This window comes from Alosa alosa, chromosome 22 (assembly GCF_017589495.1).
Source record: "Alosa alosa isolate M-15738 ecotype Scorff River chromosome 22, AALO_Geno_1.1, whole genome shotgun sequence".
Lineage (NCBI taxonomy): Eukaryota > Metazoa > Chordata > Actinopteri > Clupeiformes > Clupeidae > Alosa > Alosa alosa.
The window spans coordinates 4,569,518-4,592,484 of NC_063210.1; the positions used below are offsets into that span (position 1 = coordinate 4,569,518).

Genomic DNA, 22,967 nt, shown 5'->3' on the forward strand with positions numbered 1-22,967 from the left:
GGTATTTAGAGACATTTTTCTACCAAAGACGGCACTCTTTACAAACAACACATTAGCATTACTTGAAAAAACATTTTAGTGAATGAGCTTATAATAAATTATTAATGAATTGTACATCACACAACCAAAAGCGTCATCAAACAATCCTTTAATATTATTTTTAAAAACCATTGATCCACTGAATCAAAATGTGTTGTGTTATTTTGATAAAGATAACACACAACCACACTTACTCTGTGTGTGTGTAATTTGCGCACACACAGATTCTGTTTTGGCCTCTCAGCCAAACCAACAGTTTCCAGCATAGGCAGCAGGAACTCCAAGGCTCCAACTGGACTTGTTGTCCATCTGCTATTTCACATCAAACCTTTTTTGTCTCCTCTCTCTCCCCCACAGTAGAAGTCATAAATATTCACTTGCCCACTCACAGGGCAAACAGTTAATATTTTCCAGAATAGACGGTCACATTTATGATAAAACAAAAACACTATTGTAACTTCAGAGAGACACAGAAGAGGTAATCTCATGCTGCGTGGTTACTAGCATAAGACTCAACGTATGGAAAAACCAACAGAGCTGAGAGTCATGTAGAGTTAGACTGTGCAGATGAGAACTGGAGTGTAACAGAGGTGTGTGGGGAGGAGCTCAAACAGGGCTGAACCACCACACTCTTGTCCAATGGTACATGTCTGCCATGCCCCCCACCCAGTCAGAGTAAGCATGTATATGTGGGTGTGTGGTGTTGTTGTTGTTGCTGTTTGTCCAGGTGCTCGCTGGGACACCCAGACGGGTGTGATCTGCGACGCGCGTCTGAAGGAGCTGAGCCCGGCCATGCCTGTCCTCTTCATCAAGGCCATCCCTGTGGACCGGCAGGAAACCAAGAACGTCTACGAGTGCCCGGTCTACAAGACGCGCATCCGTGGCCCCACCTACATCTGGACCTTCAACCTGAAAACCAAAGACAAGCCGGCTAAGTGGGTGCTGGCGGCCGTCTGTCTGTTACTCAGCATTTGAGCAGCCCAGAGAAGGCCAGCGATGAGGCGCCCTCTGCTGTTAAGCAATAAAATCACACTATAGCCAATGAGCTGATTTGTCCTGTGCACTTTATGGATTTCGAAGTTTACCATTTTTGGATTATTAGAAATCATCTAAAGGAAGCACTATAGCTTTGTCCAGTCAGAATCCGAGAAAATGGTAAAACAAATAATTATAAAAAATAACACCATATCACCTCAACTGTCAAGCTAAATCAGACCAGCATGACCAGCATGACCATTAGATCTAATCAGATTTTGTTGTTGAGTGGCGTGGCGGCGTTTCTTGATCGGTGTTCCCAGCTTGCTACTAGCAATTTGCTTTGGCTGGCCAAAGGAGGACTAAAATAAGTTTATTAAGCATTTTTGTAACAAGTCAACTTCAGTCAGTGTTCACAGCAGTCTTGGCTAGCTAACGTTAGCTGCTAGTAAAAAACAGACTGGAAACAATAGACAGCACTGACAGTTAGCTTAGTATGCTAGTAAACCGCAGGGAATGGGATTCCTGCTAGCTAGATTAGTATGCTAAGTTAAACGAAAATATGAATGATCGAATCATATTTATTATAAAACAAAATGTTTATATTTATGTTTGTAAGCAGTTTCTATTATAAGCAATTTTAGAAATTACCCCAAATTCCCATTCATTTTCATTGTTTTCTTTAATTCTGTGATTCGGTTTCCAACACAGAATATTCCCAAAATCCCCCAATTTCCCATGGAAAGTTTCCAGAAAGTTTCTAGAATTTTACCGGAAATGTTCCACCCCTTTGCAGCCCTAATTCTACATGTAATGTGACATTTGAATGACTATACATATAAATATACATTATTAAAAGTTTCATCATAAGGAAAAAATAATCACAGCATAAATACATGTATATTTAATTGGATTTTCCATTGTTTGGCCTAGTTTGTAGAGATGAGACAACACAGGTTGGCAGAAAGCACCAAAACTACTTAATGGTTTGACTATAAATACACTTGTCTGGCAAACAGAGAGTGAGAGAATAAAAAAAACAACAGTAAGAACAACCACAAAAAAAGAACGGAAAAAACATTTCAAACATTTCCTGCTCAGCTACATTTTTCTTCCCATCTCCCTCATAACACTTCCCGAAAGCCTACTATGAACTCAATTCCTCACACCACTTTAGGCGGTTGAAATATTAGTTTGGATCTCCAATTGCACAACTACAATTACAAACATGCCTACATTCACAAAGAGTAAAGATTGTTCCCCCCAGGGATTACAGGGTGTGTGCTCTACCTGCACAAAAAAGCAGGTACAGTATCTATCAACATTATGACAAGTGAAGAGGAACTGGCTCTTACAAATAACAAAAAAACTATGAATTCCAGTTAGTCCAATTCAGTAGGCAACACATACAACCTGTGCCTCATTATAAGATACATTTCTCATGCGTACAAACTGCACATCATGGAAACTTTTATTTGCTGCACGTACACACCCCCTTCTAGGGGAAAGATGACCGTTCGGATGGAATGGAAACCTATGGGGCTGCATCGAAATGGGGAGCGAAAAGGGCTTGTACTTACTAAATATTTAAACAAACGTGAATAAAAGGCACAAAAGAAGGTTGGTGTGAGAGTTTGTGGGATTAAGGTGCCATTCCTATTTTCCCATTCCATTCCTATTTTTTGCTCCTTCCAGTTCACTAACAGGAGTGTCATGAATGTAGTGCAGAATGAATGGAGGTCTATGGAGCTGTACCCCTCAAATCCACTTTTCTCTGGATATAATTTTTTGCCCAGAAATTTGAATGTTGCATGCGAAAGAGGGTGCAGAGAAAATACAGACCGCTGAGTATTATATTTTTTGAGTGACTTATTTGTTCTAAAAAGCCTTTCAAAAGTGTCAATGGCGTCATTCATTAGCAGAAAGCTAGTGTGTTGTGGGCAACAATGACCTAACCTGTAAGAAATCGAAAGGACGTAAGTACTCGTTCATTCAACTTTTGACCTATAATCCATATTGAGCTTGCAGAAACCACAATCAAATCTTCGATTTTTCAACGACAACCAGGTGAAAGAGACCCATTTAGCCGTCTAGCTCCATAGACCCCCATTGTTTTTGCACTTATTCGTGATGGCCCCTAGCGGAACTACAACAGATTGCAGGTACAATGGAGTTAATAGGGAGTGATCCGGCTCTCCGTAAACGGGCTCTGCTAGTAGCTAGCCTCTGTGATGGTATTTCAGACTTTGGTTGCTACTTTTCACAACTACCATCATCATTATCATCTAGTTTCCAAGGTGTGTGCACAGGTAGATAGATAGATAGATAGATGGATATATAGATAGATACTTTAGTCATCCCGAGGGGAATTTTAATAATTTAAACAGTTTAGTTAGCTGGCTAGCTAGTTAGCAGCTGGCTGAGTTTGTGTCATTTCCTGAAGTGGAAAGAGATTTTGTTCAGGCCTTAATAGATATCCTTTGTTTGAAAATAAATAATTTCTATTCTTTCCTTTTAATTCCATGTGTTGCAACTCTCGCTGGTAACTTTGTTGACTTATCCAGCAAACTATTAAAAATTCACGACTGTAACAAAACAATGCAACTCTCGCTTGCCCTCGAACTAGTCCATCTTCCTGTTTCCGCTTTGTCGCGCTCGTCTGAAAAATAAATGAGTGGTGCGCTACCTGGGTTAAATCAGAGCCCGTCTACGGAGAGCCTGGCCACTCCGTATTAAGTCCCATTGTACCGAATTTTGGTTGCAGTACCACCAGATTTCCACTGGGGGCGATCGCCATGAGTGCAGAATGAATGGGAGTCAATGGAGCTAGACGGCTAAATTTGTCTCTTTCACCTGATTGTCGTTGACAAATCTCAGATTTTATTGTAGTTTGTATAACTTCAACATGGGTTATAGGTCAAAAGTTGAATGAACGACTACTTATGTCCTTTTGATTTCTTACAGTTTGGGTCGTTGTTGCCCATAACACGCTAGCATTGTGCTAATGAGTGACGTCTTTGACACGTTTGAAAGGCTTTTTAGAACAATTAAGTGACTTTAAAAAATATAATACTCCACCAAGTGTATTTTCTTTGCCTACCCTTTCGAATAGAATATTCAAATTACTTGAAAAAAAAATATATCCCGAGAAAAGTGGATTTTGAGGGGTACAGCTCCATAGACCTCCATGCATTCTGCACTCGTGGACGAGTGCCCTCATGTGGAACCACAGAAGGAACTGCAACCAGTTCAGAAACCGGAAGTTTTCTGAAAGTGGTAGTTCTCCCCTTATTAGACATTCTCTGGTTAAATCCTGGTGCGCCAGCAAGATCTACGTCATTTTGACGTCATGTTGTCGCGCTACCGGTCGGGTGCGTCGAGTATGTAGAAGACCTAAGTAGACCAACTCTTGTATCACAGAGGTCATGTAACTGTAATAGTTCCATTATAGAACACTGCCCTGGTTAACTTGGCACAAAGATTTTTTTGAGTAAGCACATACCTAATACTTTATCAAAAACATTTCACTTTACCTGGGGCCAGTGTTTCAGTTATGACTCTACAAATTCCCATTTAATCCCCTCACCAAACATCCACTAATGAGCAAATGTTGACTCAGCTGTGGAGACCACTTAGTTTGTTATCTGAAATATGAAACCCTACCTGCAAGAATAACATAAAGGTGTGAACGGTTAACAGCTGGCGGCGTCTACAAGGCAAAAGCTCCCGGCTCCCGCTGGGCCTGGAGGTCAGCTGAGGGAGTGTCTGTGGGTATGTGGGGGAGCTGCGCTGTCTGGGACAGGGCAGCCACTGTGGGGAGCGCAGGCCTCCTGCTGTGGTCAGCACTGCTGACTAGGCCTGCTGCTGATGCATGCTGGGACCAGCGTAATGAGTCGGCGCATTTCAGCACCGGCCACAGTCTGGTTTTACTGTTTTCCTGAACCCTCCACACTTATAGCGTGCGTGTTTCTGTGTCTGTGTGTCTGTTGGATGGAGAGGTGTGTGTGTGTGTGTGAGGAGCTATGCCTGTACAAACAGGATGATGCGTCAGATTTCGGAGAAATGACGAGGTTCGAGCTCAGTGAGTGACGCACCTGACATGGACAGAGGGATGCTTGGGCCCATGAGCTTGCTCTTAGAAGAAGTTCTTGATGAGAGGGGTGACCAGCTTCACCCACAGCTTCACGTAGCGATCGGGCTGCTTAAAGGTGTTACCCGACACCTCGCTGGATTGCTTGTACAACATCTCCTGCTCCTGCAAATACAAAGCACAATGGAAAAACACATTCCTTCAGAAACGATGAGAATCTATGCTATGCTGGCCACCTCAGTGCTGCCTGAATGAGAGGTAAGGCATGTACCAACAATAGACTAGAAAATAGTACCATGCTGCCATTACAAACACTGACTGATTCTGTACACTAGCAGATCAAAGCCAGACATACCAGTAAGCTCGTTCACTTGGTGACTGTCAAACAGAACAAAGCAGCCTCAGTGTGAGGTGACTAGGCACTTCTCGCCAAGAGCCCCATGTATGATGCATCCAGCATGTGAAGGTAATAACTTAAACAATGAAGAACAGATTAAAAAAAAGACAAAAGCGCAAAGTCATCCATGACTGGTAACCTGCCAAGTGATGATCGGCAGTGACCAAAGTGTAGACTATTTCCCGAAGCAAGTCCATGAATCTTGATTACAGTTTACGAACGGGTAATATAAACGGGGTCTGGAAATTAAAATCACAGTTTATCAGTTAATTATTGTACAGTTGTGCTTGTCTGCTCAACCTACCTGCTGAAGTTGTGCCTGGAGTTCCTCGTTCTCGGTCACGATGGCAATTTGCGCCTCAAGGTCCCGGTGCACGGAGCGGTAGCCAAAGTTTGGTGAGCCGATAAGAGTGAGGCAGGGCCGGTCACTGCCGTCCAGGTAATACCAAAGCCCTGGCAAGGCAAGACACAAGCAATGACTCACTGAGGGCAAGCCCAGGGATGACGGGGGAAGGCCTGTTTGATTACTGTGAAAAGGAAGGATTGTTGGATTACTGTGACCTCTGCAGAATCATTTAATTGAAGAAATCTGTGAAATTACACAGCACCACTGTTTTTTCACTGACAAAAGTATTGGCACCCCTTTAGAAATGTTTTTAAGCAAAATACACACAATTTTAGAGTTCTTTTGAGAAAACAAACAATCCAGGACCATTTCAATTTGTTTCCACAAATTCAACGCAAAATATCACCAAAATGCTGCGGGAAGCGAATACTTTCAAACTGACACGGTCAAAAGTCTTGGCATCCTTCACAAAAAGTGTCTTTTGCACTAATAAAAGCAAACTTTTCATCATTAAAATCCAGTGCTAAGGTTATGGGTAGTCAGACATGTTGCAGTTGTGGTAGCATTCCTGAGAAATATCAGTCCATTTCTCAAATATCAGTCCAGTTTACTCACTTTACATTTCTATCGGTCTCTATGGACAGTAAGATGTTTTCTCCAAGGATTTCCAAATATTTAAATGACTCTCCCTACCCCTTTATATGATTATCAGTGCCAGAGGAAGCAAAATAGGCCAAGAGTATCACCTAGTTATTGCCATGCATCAGTTTAGACAGGGTACACTTTTCAGTGTATGCTTCATTGTTCCTCATCCAAACATACTGCTATTCTATAAGAAGAACAAAACAGAATACTGAACCAAAACCATAGAATTAACTGCCAAACCTATTGTCCAGGGCTCCAGACTAACTTTTTGCACTGGTTGCACTACTTGGAGATGTTCCAAGTAGCCTGGGAGATTTTTATGTGATTTTGCAATGATGATTGCAATAATCATTTGACAGCCCCACAATGCAATTTACTTTTTAATTTTAGCATTTTTACATTTTCAATAAGAACATCACTATGGTTAATGCAGTGACGAAATGGTAGGTCTATTATTATAGGCTACTGCAATGACTTGCCATGCTCGATCTAAATGTGTCCATTCAATTCACCGTACACAATGACCACAGGTATACATGCAGGGAATATTCGGGCTTTAAATGTAGCAGCGATATTCGGTTTGCGCCAAATACCGGATTAAATTGATTGATGCCATCAGAATGAGTTTACACAACTTCAGCGCCAAAACGAATATTGCTGTTGAAAACGGGTTACTCCCTGCATGTAACTGCGGTCAATGACGCCTCCTTTTCGGGCGATATCTGTATCTCTGTCGTTCGGGAAGGCCTTGTATGCATTGTTCGCAATTTTAAGACGTCTTTTCATCTGCAATGACTCCTATAAATTTGGCGCAAGTGGCATTCCTGTACGTCGGGTTTACGTTCAAACTATTTTTCTGGTGAATAATTATTTCGGACTGAACTTGGTAAAGGGAAGTTTCACTAGGCCTATCGTAGGCCTCTCTCTCTCTCTCTCTCTCTCTCTCTCTCTCTCTCTGCAGCACACGCATTTTCAAATTTACACACAGGCACTGGGCCACGGCCAATCAGAGGGGAGGTCCCGCCCTTCACTATCTGTGATTTGTTTAAACCACGATATTGGCCAAATATGTGTCTGTTATTGAACCAAAGGTAGAGTTTCAATGCGGACACTTTTTCCTCTCTCGAATAGCTGGTCGCACAGGTGCGACCTCCGATTTTTTTTAGTCGCACTTTTGAAAAATTAGGTCGCATATGCGACCAAATTGGTCGCACTCTGGAGCCCTGTTGTCACTCATTTATATAGTTTTATATATATGAAAATAAAATTGAACTTAAAGGAGAATTCTGGCATTTTTTTCACATAGATCTTTTTCTCTAGGTCACCGAGTGCTGTCGGTACAGAAACGAAACAAAATCGGTTTTACCTAGCTCAAGTTGCTGCAGCCAACAGCTAGAGCTGCGAGGCAGCTACAGTGCTACACTTTGAGGGCATGTTCATGAGCCCTCCAGACCAGAGTGCAGGAATTCTCCTTTAAGGACATAATGTATAAAACTGAGCTACAGCGCCTAAGGCTCCACATCTTTAACCACGTCACCTCACACTCAGCCACTTTCCTTGAAAAGAGGGAAAAACCATGGGGCAAGATCTCACACGTCCCAGTGGGATCACACATACAGTAGAGCTTTGAGTGCAGTGCAAGGGGGAGGTCCTTGAGGAGAAGGACAGTGAGCGTTTCCCTGGACACACACAAAGGGCTTTGTTAGCCGACACCACTCTGGGTTCCAGCACCATGAGTGGGCACTGAGCTCCGCCTCAGCCTGCCCACTGGCCCTCCTGGCACGGGCAGATTAGCCTCCCATGGCCCCCGCAAAGCCCCATTCAGCGCTTACTGGAACAGCTGAATTACCAGGCCAAACCTGACATACCATGTTAACAACAAAGCGGGAGTGGGAGCACTTGATGGGGCTGTGCTTCGGAACAGTTTGGCCTGAGGCAGGACGTTTCAGGATCACAGAGGCCCAATCCGGTTTATCTTGCTATTAAGTGGAGCTAGTAGTACAAACAAGGAATTTGGTTCCAGGCACTCGAGCAGTCCAATGTGGCCGTGTGCTGGACAGACAGTCTTGAGTTCATGTACTGGGCTGTTTGATCACCTCCATGAACTAATGAAAAATTCAGGAAGTGTGTTGGTGCGTGCTTCGGCAATGAATTAATGAGATTTGGCAAGAGCTGTGCGTGTGTGTGTGTTTGAGTACACACTTCCCTGTTCAAAATCAGCAGTGCCCTCCGGATGGCCCATGGCTGTATGCTCTTCTTGAAACAGCCGTTCAGATATCAGGTAAAGGTAAGTGAAGGAGGCGACCTGGGAAAGCACCCAGCGCGTCACCTGAGCCAGCCTGGAGCCGGCGGAGTGCTGCACTGGCCTAGTTTACCATAAGCGGCCATTATAGACAAACACTGATGATGACTCATGCGCTTTGTTGTCTTATTCTCTTTTCCATTTCATCCTCCTTTCTCCACCTCTCCCTCAGGCGCCCTTTCTTTCTCTCTCTCTCTCTCGCTTACTTTTCTCTCTCTCTCTCTCTCTCTCTCTCTCTCTCTCTCTCTCTCTCTCTCTCGTGGGTCAGTGTCAGAGGCGCTCTAATGCTCATTGATTGAGTGCACGCTGGGCAGACTCTACCTCTGCTGTCTGTCTCCCTCCCTCCCTCTTTCTCTCTCCCCTGGCTGCTCCTGGCTTTACTAGAAATGACGGCATGACAAGCCCTTATCTAATAAGTACCGCATCTCGACAAGAGCGTGGAATTCAATTCTGTGTACCCCGTCCGTGTGTGTGTGTGTGTGTGTGTGTGTGTGTGTGAGTGAGTGAGTGAGTGAGTGTGAGTGAGTGAGTGAGAGAGAGAAAGAGAGAGAGAGTGTGCAGTGTGTGTGTGTGCATTCGTGTTCATCTGTAGTCTCACTGTTTGCTCCGTTCAGGGTCAAAGCTGCCATTGTCCAACCGACTCTTTGCTTAAGCATATTACTCAGGTCACTTCCCTGACTACAATGAAATACATTTCCCAGCCGTGCTTTTAATTACAAAAGGCCTCAGAATAGCCTATGAGAGCCAGACTCGCTGGACCCCAGCTGGCCTCCGGCTGGCCTCTGGCTGGGGTCTGGGGCTGATGTTTTGGGAAGTGTGATCCCATTACTGATGCGGCAGTGGCCGCGAACTGAGCACAGGCCCCAGGAATGTAACCGAGGCATATTTCTGGTCTGCAGAGAAAACATCACGAGTGAGTGTGTGACTGCGCTGACCTTCGGCCAGAGGAGGGAGAGAGTGACTCAAAGACGCTCCATCGGGACACGAGTGAGGCGAGGCGGGCGGGCAAGCGAGCGGGCAGCCACGCTTACCGGCAGGCCTGAGATTCACCAGCCCCCCCCACCTCTCCACACACACACACACACACACGGAACGCTCCTTTCCCAGAACTGTCCGCAGACAGGGGAGAGGTTGAAAATCTACTTAGATGCCGCCGCGCTTGGTCAAACAGAACCTTTGTGATGTGGCCAGGTAAACATTGGCATTGCGAACGCCGGCCGCTTTAAGATTCCAAATCCCAGAGTGCAGGGATGCCCTCTCTCCGCACGGACTGGGCTCAGCCTGGAAAACAACCGGCCTCATTGTTTACATTCAAGTCCTGCAAAAACAATAACGGAAAACGAGAGCCGGACTTTAGGCCAGGAAACGAGCTCATTCCTCCAGTCCGGCCCAACACTAACAAAGTGGGACGGGTTAGGCGGCGTGGCGGTGGAGAGGTCAGCAGCAGGTCGGGGGGGGGTTAGTGAAGTAGGAGTCACTTGGGGGGTGACTCACCCTTGGCGTGGAAGGTCCAGTTGGCCCGGTGATACTCGTGCAGGTGCACTCGGCTCTCCTGGCCCAGGGCGCAGACCTTGCTGTAGAACTGGTGCGCCAGGTGGATGTAGGCGGCCGGGATGGCGCCGGCCACGCCCTTGGCGCCGAAGAAGCCGTTGACCTCGGGCGCCGCCATGAGGATGCGGTAGTCGGCACCAGCGCCCAGCACCAGCCGCATGTACGCGCGCGTCAGGTTGAAGTAGCCCGACGTCAGGTAGACCGTGGAGTCGCCGCCGGCCTCGGTCAGGAGCCGCCGCGTCACCTGCTCGTCCAGGTGGATGCCTAGCGGCTTCATCTGCACCAGCGGGAACACCCAGGTGTCCGAGGAAGAGGACTGGTCAGCGGAGCCCGGGGCTTCCGCCTCGGCCTCGGCCTCCTCCTCCGGCGAATGCTCGGCCTCCAGCAGCCGCTGGCGGATGCATGCCGTGTTGACCACCTCCATGATGCGCTGCTGCGCCGACGCAGAGAAGTCTTTCCGATTACCTGTGGGACAGAGGACCAGGTGATCAACGCTGATGTATAGTACAAGTATAAAGTATATATACTCTTTTGATCCCGTGAGGGAAATTTAGTCTCTGCATTTAATCCCAATCCGTGAATTAGTGAAACACACACAGTGAACACAGTGAGGTGACCCGGAGCAGTGAGCTGCCTGCTAGCGGCGCTCGGGGAGCAGCGAGGGGTTAGGTGCCTTGCTCAAGGCAACCCTCCGCTAGTAGGCCACGACTGCCCTTCAACACCAATTACACACGCCTTACAAAGCCATCATATATAACGCCTTGTCTTTGACATTTTCTTTGCCATGAATTCTTCATTTTAGAAAAATGCTAATGTGGGAATAGGGCCACCAGTCAGGAGTGGATTTGCAGCCTGACGTCAGAGCAACGTCTGCATGGAGATATGAGTGGGAGATTCATGGGTAATTGGTCTGGACAGCGCATGACGAAGAGAGTGAGTGTTTCTCGGTGTGTGTATGCACTTGGGTGGGAGTGTGTGCATTTGCGTAAGTTAACCAAATATTTACAAGGAAATAGTCATAGGTGTCTGGGTGTCAGAGGTGTTATATTTTGCTTAGATTTAGGTGTGTGTGTGTGTGTGTGTGCACATTTGTTTGTGTGTGTGTGTCTGCATAAGAATGTGTGGAAGAGAGGTGTGTTTTTGAACTGTGTGTGTGTGTATATGAGGGTGTGTGTGTGTGTGTGTGTGTGTTGACGCGGGGGGAGTAAGTGTTGAGTGAGGGCTACAGTCGGCCCATGATAGTCGCTGGCGCCTCCGGCTGACATAATGTGGTCCAGTGAGTCATGGCTAGCCAGCCAGCAGCTAAATAATGCAATAGCATCAGGACAACAAGCCCCACACACTGACCTCAGAACAGCTGGCCCATCAGTCTGCACAGAGCTGCGCGGACAGGCTGGGCGTCAACCCACTGACCCGAGTTCAGATTTTGTTGCACACTAAAGAAACCCACAGAGAAGAATTTGGAGTGTGTTTTTGTAGAGTCGGCCCAAATGAGTTGACAGGGGCTTTCCCATCACCACAGTGATCAGCCTCTCCTCTCCTCTCCTCCCATCCTCTCCTTTCCTCTCCTCTGCATCCCTGTTTTCGCTTCCCTCGCTCCCCTCCTCCCCCCTCCCCCGCTTCCAGACACATCCAGTTAAGAGGAGCGTAGCAGTTTAGCAATATTTCCAGACACAGAGAGGAGTCAGATTACTGGAGCTTCAAAGAGACAGACACAGAGAGAGAGAGAGAGAGAGAGAGAGAAAGGGAGAAGGGGGGGAACAGTGAGAGAGAAAGGGAAAGAGAGAGAGAGAGAAAGAGGGAGAGAGAGAATGAAATGATTTCCAATGAGCCCTTGTTCATTCTTCCTGGAAGGGGAGCTTCCTATCAGTTCATTCAGCTGCTCATTTGCATCCATTCATTATTTCCACACCACGCAATGGAGCGTGTGGGCAGGAATCAGCGTCACACACAGGTGTATATCCCCCAGCTCCTCTCTCAGGCTAGCACTCTATCTGTTCCTGTACGCGGACAATCTGCTCTGCCCCCCCCCCCCCCCCTCCTCCGTCTCCAGCGGTCAGGACGCCGCTCCTCCGTAACCCGAGAAACGATGGCCCAAAACTGCCCTTTCCCATCAGCCCGATTCGCCAGATAAACACCACCAGCTGTGACATCACGCCTCTATTTCGGGAGCGGCGCTATGGAGCACTGATGTCACTGACGCCGTGGACACTCAACACACACACACACACACACACACCAGGCTCCGCCAGTCTCCGTCTTGGTGCTTGGGTTACGGCCATCAGCTTGCAGACCATCATCACTCACAGACACACAGAGAGAGGTTGCCAACTACACACACACGCACGCACACACACACACACACGCACACACACACACACACACACACACACACACACACACACACACACACACACACACACACACACACACACACACACACACACACACACAAAGGACAGCAGCATAACTAATACATGTCTTTGCCCCTCTCTACCCATCTGTGCCGTCTGAATCCAGACCCAACTTCAACAGACGCCCTCAATTTTCCGCACGTGTGTGTAGCTGCTTTCAGGCACGTCCTCCGCAGTATATGTGCAGCTTTGTCAAACAGAGGTCAGATATGATGCTAACATGCTGACATTATGCGGTCATATGTGTGAACACCGACGCACATTAACAGAATCTCCGCGTGGTTAAACACACACATAAACTGAATCTCGGCACGTTCTTTGATTCGTTCAGACACAAGCTTATTTACATAATGTCCGTCGGAAATACTAGGAGGGGAGTAGTGTAACAGCCGGCTAAGTTCGGAATTCCAAATGTCCAGTTATGTTGTTCAGATATACGGCCCAACAACTTGACATCTGCAGAACATGCAGACTTACACGTAGATCTGAAAGCAGCTTGTGCGTGCGTGCGTGTGTGTGCATGCATGTGTGTGTGTTTGTGTGTGCGTGCGTGCGCGGTGCATGCATGTGTGTGTGTGTGTGTGCGTGCGTGCATGTGTGTGTTTGTGCGCGCGTGTGCATGCGTGCGTGCATGTGAATGCAGATCTAAAGGTGAGTTCAGGTCAGAGCAGGCCAGTCACCTTTGTAGGGGTGCACCATGCCATCCAGCATGTGCACGCTGTCGTCCGGCTGCAGCTGTAGGGACACGTCGCCCACGGCGCCCACCAGGTCAGCAAAGAAGTTGGCCACCTCAGGGCAGTCCTCCAGCAGCACGTAGCGGTCCTGCCGGTTAGTGAAGTAGGAGTCACTCAGGTTTGCCCTGTAGACAGACACACACACACACACACACACACACACACAGACAAAAAACATGTTATTTGACAAAGCGATGGGTGGATAGGAGCACATCCAGGAAACACCAGGGGTCATGTGGTAGAGTGGGATTGTGTGCTTTTTATGTAATGTTCTGTTAATTTTTTGTATTTATTTTTCTAGTTAAATGTAATCACTCTTTATTTATGTTATTTTCGATCGTTTTTGTGTTATTCTTAGTCCTTTTTTCTGATTAACAAACTCGGCTGACACCATCAACGTCAAGTTAACGTTAATCCAGCTTCCATTGGGCTGATGAGCGCCTTGGCTAGCCTGCCTTATGTCTCTGAAGTCCCTCATCCATCCGTGACGCTGCACATCCAATGTCTGGACGGAGGAATTGCTCAGCAAGGGTGCCTAACGTCAATCTGCAAGAGATCTGCAGCTGCTACGACCACCGAGCTGCGGCTGACATGCGAGCTGCCATGCTAGCCATCTACCGGTGCCTGGAGTCTGGATTGAGTGCTAAGAAACTCTGTTTCAAATACGGACTGTCTTGTCCTTCCAGTGCTCTCCAGACTATACTGCTATACAAATAAATCTGACTTGACTTGACTTGCTTTTGGTGGTCTGTCATGATTCATTTAGTTATCTATTTATATAGACCCTTTCAAGAGAGTTCCATTATCAGCATCATAGTTGGCCCCACAAGGTTTCCGTTTTAACATTCCATATGTTATCTTAATGCAGAGGAAGTAGATTGGGAACCAAATAGAACGTTCAAGCATTGTTTTTGTTTTTATTGTTGAATGGGTCTATAGGGGACAGGGATGGTGGGGGGGGGGGGGGAGCTTTCAAATGACTGCTTAGCTTCATTAGAGGGTGGGCTGCTTCTGTACTAGTTCCATCTGCCATAAAGCCATTGTATCAGATAAGCTATAAGTGCGGTCATGTGTGCGCTGCAGAAAGAGCGATGGCAGAGTAGTGTAGCACGGTTTACAGAGCAGCAGAAGGGAGGTATACTGCATGTAGTTATCTATTGAATCCTGATCTCGGAATCCTTACCACTAAAACTGACCACTGCAACCATGCATCGAAATACACCATTAAAAGTTAAGACAGCTACTGCAATACAATCCAATGCAGTGCAGTTCTGAGGAAAGAGAGTGACCTGCTAGCCTCATGGCCATCTGTGTGTGGGATGGGACAAAGGGCCTGTGTCTGATGGATGGAATACAAACACTTCTCACAACAACAAAACAGAGCCCATTAGGGTCTTCTGCTCACGCTGCATATATCACTTGACTTTGATCCATGTATGAATATGAGCACATATCAAGGAGCCCCTACAGATCTGTTAGACTAGAGCAGCTAAAGACTAGAGCTACCAACGCACCAAGTGAAGTGAACATTAACCATCAGCCTAAACTAGACTGAAGTCTTTTTAGAGCCAGCATCTAAATGCTACCAGTGTATTTACAAATATTAAAAACACAAAGAAAAACAATCACTAAATAATCACTCAATGTTGTATTAAAATGAATAGGCAAATAACAGGTCCATTAGCAACCAACAAGAAAGGTGGCTATGGCGAACGAAGAGCGGTTGTTTGAATCGGCGTTGGCGTCAACTTTGGAGGAGTTGGACTTGTGCTTTTCTTTGAAAGTTGAGCAACACAATGCACTTAAGTCCTTACTTTCGAAGAAAGATGTATTTGCCGTTTTGCCGACCGGATACGGATATGGTCGTAGTGCTGGCCTATTGCATGCCTAGGCAGTTTGAAAGACAATTCTCTGCCCGTCCCTTGGATTAAGCGAGGTGAATGGTTCGATTCCAGACTATACATTTCAATGATATAGGATGGCCCGCCAGGCTACAGGTCCCAGGCATTCTATCCTATGATTAATTGAGTTAATCTTTTAATGTGCTCTTTTTTAATTGAGTGTGAATGTTTTTCAGTCTGCCCAGAGTACAACACCAAATACTTCAGGAACATGTAAACATCTGAACCAAGAATTACACAATTTTACATTTCCAAAAATTCCATTACTCATGCTAACTGTAATTTATCTAGATATTGCCCAAGTAAAAAGACGCAACAATAGGGAACGTGATGGGAAAAAGGATCGTATACACTCACTGAGCGACATTTTCTGACCCCATATTACACAACGAAAAATCTGTCCTTGCCTCAAACACATCAGTCATGCTTAGTGCGATTTTGTCTGCCCATTACTCAATGGGGTTGCCAAATAAGCTGCACTGTCACTCTTCAGCCTTACTCTCGGTTCACTTGGGTGGATACCCACACACCCACACACACTCACAAAGCCATATACATTATTTGCAAACTTCAACACTTGTTTGTTCAGTTCAGTCATAACTACACACCCAACGGCAGAGAAATCTGTTAAAATAGGTACAGTATGTGCACCTGTACATTGTCATTATGGGATGTTTGTGGTGACAAAACATGGGATGTTTGTGGTGACAAAACAGCAAGGGTGTGTTTTCACATGCCAGGTATATGATGGGAGCATTGTGCCAAGGATTCAGCAGACCTCAGGGGCCCTGCATATATTACAGTTGGTGCCTGGAATGGTGTCGAGCAACACAATTGGAGAGACGTTTAACAGATAAAAAGCATGTATGACTATGTTGATAAAGTAGCAGCATGTATGATGAATGTTCGTATGTCTGCGCGTGTGAGTGTGTGTATGGATATAGGGCAACGAGTGGCATTTTGGATCCAACACTGTCTGCACATATGGATCTGTTTGTCTATGGTCTTATTTAGTCAGTTATTTCAGTCGTTATTTGAAGTGACTGTGTTTTAGATGGAATGTAAGGGTAAGGCTGTAGAGAGAGGAGGGACGGGGAGGGGTCAAGGGAAAGATAGGTGTCCCTGTGACTCTTACTATATTCATTGATTAGTTGTCAGCGGTCAAAAAAATGTTGAGCATTTTTAAGGGGGAAAAATCTAAATCAGTTTCTTGATTTCGATTTTTGTCTGGTTTCTTGGAAACTCTACGACCGTTAACTGAGTATCACGACATCTTGAACTTAAAACACTAATCACTATTTTCTGACTTTTTACAGACCAAACACTAGAAAATAGAAACTAGAGAAAATGACCCTCAGATGAATTGCCAATGCAAACAGATGTTATTTGGGCCCGTATCTCTGCATGTCGGTGTCTTGCGTGTGCCCTGTGTATAACAACATACCCGCTGATGATGAGGCTGTCGTCAAACAGGTAGGCCTTGATGTGCTGCACACCGATGGTCTCGTTGAAGCGCTCGGGAACGAGCAGCCGGAGCAGGCCGCGCAGGTCGGGCGTGTGGTAGAGGGACACGCGCATCTGATCAGGGAAGCGCTGTAGCAGGGGCAGCAGCATGGTCCGCGAGTTATTCTTACCTACACACACACACACACACACGGCAGAATTATTCATACAGATATGTCTTAGCGTGTGTGTGCTTTTGGTGTCTGTTGATAAGAATGTTCATGGCTGAGTGCAAACACCTGTATAAGTACAAGTATCCTGCTGTAGGACCTGAAGTCCTTACTCATCCCACATGACATCTCTTCCTCTAACAGCAGATAAGGATCATGCACCAACATCATATGACAATGATGAGAGGAAGAATGTAAGTATCAATGAGAAGTCACACAAAAACAATAACAACCTGTTAAAGCATTTATCATGCTGACCTAACAAACCATGACCTTTCCCATTCACTTTGTACTGTGTACGGGAAAGCATTCGCCACACCACTCCCTCTCTCTCTCTCGCTCTCACACTCACACACACAAATGGGTGTGCATACCTGTATGCTGATTTTGGCAGCACACCACACCATGTGATGGTATTTATTTCCTTTTTATTTGAAATCAGATTGAAACCGCATCTACACAATGACTTGGCTAATCAGCAGAGTCGGACAGACTAACGAGGAAGAGGGAGATTTAGTGAGATTTCCCACTGTAATGAGGTCTCATCAGACAAGCAGTTTGGAACTTCCACTTCTGTGTGTGTGTGTGTGTGTGTGTGTGTGTGTGTGTGTGTGTGAGAGAGCAAGTGAAAGAGAAAGAACATATGAGTCAGTGTATGAAAGAAATGGAAAGGGAAAACAGTGAAATCAGAAGAAATAGACACTTACAGCGATGAATGAGAGTAAAATGAGAACCAACACAGGGTGGGGACATATTGGACATACAGTCTCAAGTGAAACACCCGGTGAAGAAACACCTGTGTACACACGCACACACCTCCCCCCCCCCACAGAGCAGCAGGTAGTTTACGCAGTTCCACGGAAATATTTGCACATAGAAGCACAAACTTCTATAAAAATGGATTTACTGGCGAAAGTCAACTGTAAACAATCTCCTTTGCAAAATGACCCATCTCATTTAACCAGGCAGCTTCACACAGCTTATTTTGATACGCAGCGAGGAAGATTATTCTTCAAGTAACCATGACCCCTACGGTGGCCGGTGCTGTACGGTGCCAATGTGACCCCTGCCAGGTGTTCCACTGACCTCTCGAGCCTCGTGTGTAGTCCAGCAGCATGGACACTTGGAGGTCGGGGCTGCTGCCTTGGTTCTGGGAGCGTTCTAGGGCCTCTTCCATGCAGTCCACCTGCAAGAGAGGGAACCAAAGACTGAGTGTGTGTGTATGTATGTATGTGTGTGTGTGTATGTGTGCGAGAGAGAGAGAGAGAGAGAGTGAGAGACTCTTGAATCTCTCTTACCAGGTCCTGCTCCAGGGGTCCTGTGCCCAGATACAGCGATGCCATCACAACTCGACTCTTAGCTGTCTTGATTCGTGCCTGGGAGAAAAAAAAAGAATTAAACAAACGATGCAATAAAAATATTAAACACACTTCCTTTCATAACCACAGAGTCTACACCATTAAACTAACCTACAGTACACAAAACAAAGTTCCATGGAAACCAACAACTTTAGTCATTCAGTGAGTAGATGCTTTTATCATGTAAGTGAATATAACAGTGTCGTACAGGTGAACAGTGAAAACAGGTTCATACAGGTGTACACTGAATTAGTATGCGTGGCCTCAGGGCTCCAACTATGATCTAAGTGCTGTCAGCGAACGCTCAACCAGTTCAGGCACAGGAACACACTTTAAGAACTTCACAAGAAATAGTATAAGGAAGTGGAAGTAAAATGATGAGGAAGTATTCTTTATTTATTTCTATTTCTTAGTGCTGGGGTGAGTTGGTACACAGACAAAAGATTGGCTTTATTAAAAGGGAAAGCAGCAGGCTTTAGGGTTGTTATTCATCCTCCACACTAAACCGCTTTACACTTGACAGCAGCCATACATGCATGGCCTGGAGGCTTCGTTGGATTGCCTAATGAGAGGCTTTCCTGCAGGAGGAAGAATGTGGCCATGGCCTCATGGCCACTTTCTTTCACTCTCTTCCCGTCAACACACACACACACACTATACCACCAGCAACTCATCCTGCACTCATCTCCTTCAGATCTACTCTAGTGTGTGTGTGTGTGTGTGTGTGTGTGTGTGTGTGTGTGCATGTTTGTGTGTAAGGGGAGGGGCATTTACCAGAATAAGAGATTTCATGTTGCAGGTGTCAGATAACAACCCAAATTCCAGCACAATTCTGTCATTATTGCTTGTGTTCTCTCACCTCCAGATCAGCACTCACACAAACACACACACACACCCTTCTCTCCAAGACAGACAACAAAACCAGCCCACAACGCCACTACTGCACAATAACAAAAAGAAACTGTACAGTGACAAAAAGGACAGTCATCCTCTTTTATCAAAGGGCAACCCCCTTTTTTTCTTTTTTTATGGCCTCTATCCTGGCTATTCATCTTCACATTTATGACAGTTCAAATCAACAGCAGAACCATGTGTCAGTGTACCGTAAGCAATCGGTTAACCTTTTTAATCCCTTTAGAGCGGGCAGTAACTTTAAGTAACAACAGTAAGTAATAAGTAAACTTAGGAAGAATCCCGCAATCCCTGCCAATTTGCCCAGTCGAATGTCCTCTGCCAAGATCAACCTCCATCAGTTCACGTTAGTACCTCCCACAAGTTTAACACTTGGGACTTCCTTCTTCTCAGATGGCTCTCTTTTCGAGAGAGAGAGAGAGAGAGAGAGAGAGAGAGAGAGAGAGAGAGAGAGAGATTTGTGTCTTCCAAAGAACCATGACATACTGAGACACACACACACACACACACACACACACACACACACACACACCTTCATGACCTGGTAGAACTCCTCCGGTGAGTGGAGGATGTGTACGCGAGCACCAGGCACCCTGAAAGCAGGCACGTGGTCAGCCATCCAGCGAAAACGTGCGTGCAGACCCTCCACAGAGCTGGGCGGCCGCGAGGGGGGCACTGGGACCAGCTCAGCCTCTGCCAACAGGGGAGCCAGCAAGAGCAGGGATGAACTGAGGGGGAGAGAGAGGGAACAAATAATAATAATACAATTAATAATACATTTTATTTGTAATGCACTTTATATTTAGCAATCTCAAAGTGCTACAGAGCAACAGTTTTCAAAAAAAAAAAAAAAATAATAGTAATGTAATTTAAAACAACCATTTAGCAAAAGGCCTGATATGTTAAGATATGTTTTAAGGTGTTTTGGTTCAATGTAAAAAGGGGAGGGAAAGAGAAAGGAAAGAAGGATGCAGGACTACACTTCTGTGGTCATCATGGGAAAACACATGCTCGCCTTCCTTAATAATCTACAGGGATCATCCCCATCCCAAAGGGCCTGCTGGATATAGACCCATGGAATAAAGAACGCCTTCCAAAAACATCTTATTTGAGAACTCCAGAACAGAAACAGGGTTCAATGAGAGTTCAAAAAATTGGTTCCGCTGTTCCAGTAAGGGCTCTGTTTTTTCCTCTCAGGTCTAGAATTTTCACCGTGCGCTCAGTCACACAGAGCAGCCCTGCCCGTCACCCACCGCTTAACATCAAAGCCATGGTCCAGTGTCTGGGACTACATTTTGGTCAGTTGTCAAACTAGCTACACTTGAAACAAAGTTGTGCACAAAGCATTTTGTCTAGGAATTCTTGCGTTGTCTATGGTGGTATGCTGCAGTTTGCATGATAATATAAAATAAACATTTAATGGACTGATAATTTTTGTATATCAATATAAGCCATGTAGCCTATAATATAGAACACTGATAACTTGCTGTATGATATCCCTTTTCAGTCCCAATGTGCTGGTCTTTGTTCAAATTTTAATCAATAAAAAATATTTACAAAAAATACAATTTAATTGAATTTGTTTGTGCTTTTTGATTATGTTTTGACTTTCTGGCTACAATGTTTGCATTAACACAATATTCCACTGGGAGCTTCATTAGGATTTCTAAATATAGTAGGCTCATCAATACATTTTGGATTTTGCTCATGCCCAAGGGTAACACTTTTACAGCCTCTATGTTATAGGTTCATCTTAGCATATCCAGTGCACACAAATTAAACCCTAATAAAATAATAAAATACAGATTTCTTTTCAGCCTTAATTGAATGACCACATAGCACCAGACAAGGGTCAGTTTTTTAATGCAAAGTTCAATGCAATACTTTTATCTATTTTTATCTATGTAATTAACCATCATAAAGTAGCCTACGGCTGACATATCTACTGTTCAACCATTTTTTTGTTAATTTTGTAGTGCTGAATGATTTATGTAGCCTACGTCCCTCTGGAGGAACCACATAATGCACCACAGGAAATTACCAAAATGTGCATGTACTTAACTTCTACAGAAACTGAAAGAGGTTCTGAGAAGGAAGGTATAGCTGAGAAAGGCATTTAAAGGTGACTAATGCTTGCAAAAAGCGCCTTCCGTGTGTGGAAACAAGGGCTTCTCATCCTCTTTTGAATGACTAACAGGACCATTACAGGAACCTCTTGCAAAAGCCTGATTTCAGTCATGAAGCTGAAGGACTCTATCCGGTGTCTCCCGTCATAGGCATGGTCCAGAGGTCTTTCAGCAATACCCTTGCAACACATGATTGGCCAACTTCTCTATGGAGCAGGTGGGCGAGAGCCCTTAAAGTTGAATGATGGTGCCAGAAGGAAGCAACCAAGCCACCGCAACAACCAACATCCTCCAAGGTTTAGCAAACACTAACAGGAATGGCAGCATTTCAAAATATTTCTGGAATGGGCAAATTTAAGGGTGTTTTATTCCCCTGTACTGCACATTCTTCCAAGCTGAGTGCCCAGTCACAGTAGTAGTCTACTGAGAAATGATATGTACAATACAACAAAAGCACTTCTTTCAACATATAGTTTCCAAAAAAGTAATGTACATGTAAAACATAAATGTTCTCTAAGCAGCATTTAGGCCCTCTATATAGCCACAAAGAAACAGCTGCCACAGCACCTCATTAACTGAAAGTGTAAGACATAGAAAGCTTTGGTGTAGTTGGTCTAGTGATTAGTATGATCATTGAAAAGTGTAAACAAATGTGTATCATCATGTGGTGTTGCCTGCCACCAATGATCTAGGCTTAGAGTTGATGGGCCATGGGGAACAAAAGGTGTCTTTCTCCGCCGATTTAAGGTCACTCATGATACCTCATGTGACAATTTATGAACCAGGGAGCAAGGTCAAGAGGCCCTTTGAAAATTTTTGCTAAAAATCTGTACTAAACTGGTGTCAGATTTCCATATTCAACGGCGTTAGACATAAGGGCGATACATCATGTTTACACCACACCGAAGTTCAGTTCGATTTATGATACCTAGGCATACACAGGCACGCCACGTTTATTGTCAATCTTAAGGGTACTATCCAGCAGTTCATGTTAACTAAACCTGACAACACACCACTACCACGACTTTTGACTTTGGCAACCATAACGTTAATCGACAGCAGTAACAGCCACCATCTCTGTTTAGCCAGATTGTATAACCTTTGGTTAGCCCGCTAACATCAGATTGCCAATGCTGTCAATTTTGGGTCACAAAGACTATGCGTGATGCCACAATCCTCGACAACATAATATGGTTAACGTTAGTGCTTTCGAAATAGAAAGAGTGCAAAACATGCGCATGCACAACCTTACACAACCAGCTATTTAGCTAGTTAGTTCGCTAACAGGCTCGAATGCTAGCTATCTTGCAAATATGCAGATAATTAAAGAGATTAAAAATAAGAACTCTATTTTTCATCATTACTGAATGTCCATCTAATTTACCCTCTCCTGCGGTCATGCTTGCGGAAAAACTTATCCGAAATCCTGGTGAAAACCCCTGAAAGAGCCGGCGTGTACACAGAGTACACAAGTCTTCTCCATGACATGGGGGCCGCCATGTTT

General features: G+C 45.1%; 2 protein-coding genes across 2 annotated transcripts in view; one reads left to right on the forward strand and one right to left on the reverse strand.

Annotated features, from left to right (window-relative positions):
* The window catches only part of LOC125287180 (dynein axonemal heavy chain 17-like), a 34,939-nt gene extending 33,855 nt beyond the window's left edge, over window positions 1-1,084 (forward strand). The window contains 1 exon segment of the mRNA XM_048232739.1: window positions 767-1,084. Within this exon segment, the coding sequence (XP_048088696.1) occupies window positions 767-1,014 (248 nt within the window). The 3' untranslated portion in view covers window positions 1,015-1,084.
* On the reverse strand, window positions 130-22,967 carry LOC125287181 (CDP-diacylglycerol--glycerol-3-phosphate 3-phosphatidyltransferase, mitochondrial). Its single transcript, XM_048232740.1, has 10 exons — window positions 22,848-22,967; window positions 19,870-20,065; window positions 18,366-18,443; window positions 18,154-18,253; window positions 16,839-17,028; window positions 13,440-13,618; window positions 10,289-10,810; window positions 5,806-5,954; window positions 5,109-5,269; window positions 130-948 (listed from the first exon to the last, which is right to left on the reverse strand). The coding sequence occupies exons 1-9, from the start codon at window positions 22,961-22,963 to the stop codon at window positions 5,150-5,152; spliced, it is 1,650 nt and encodes a 549-aa protein (XP_048088697.1). The 5' UTR covers window positions 22,964-22,967; the 3' UTR covers window positions 130-948; window positions 5,109-5,149.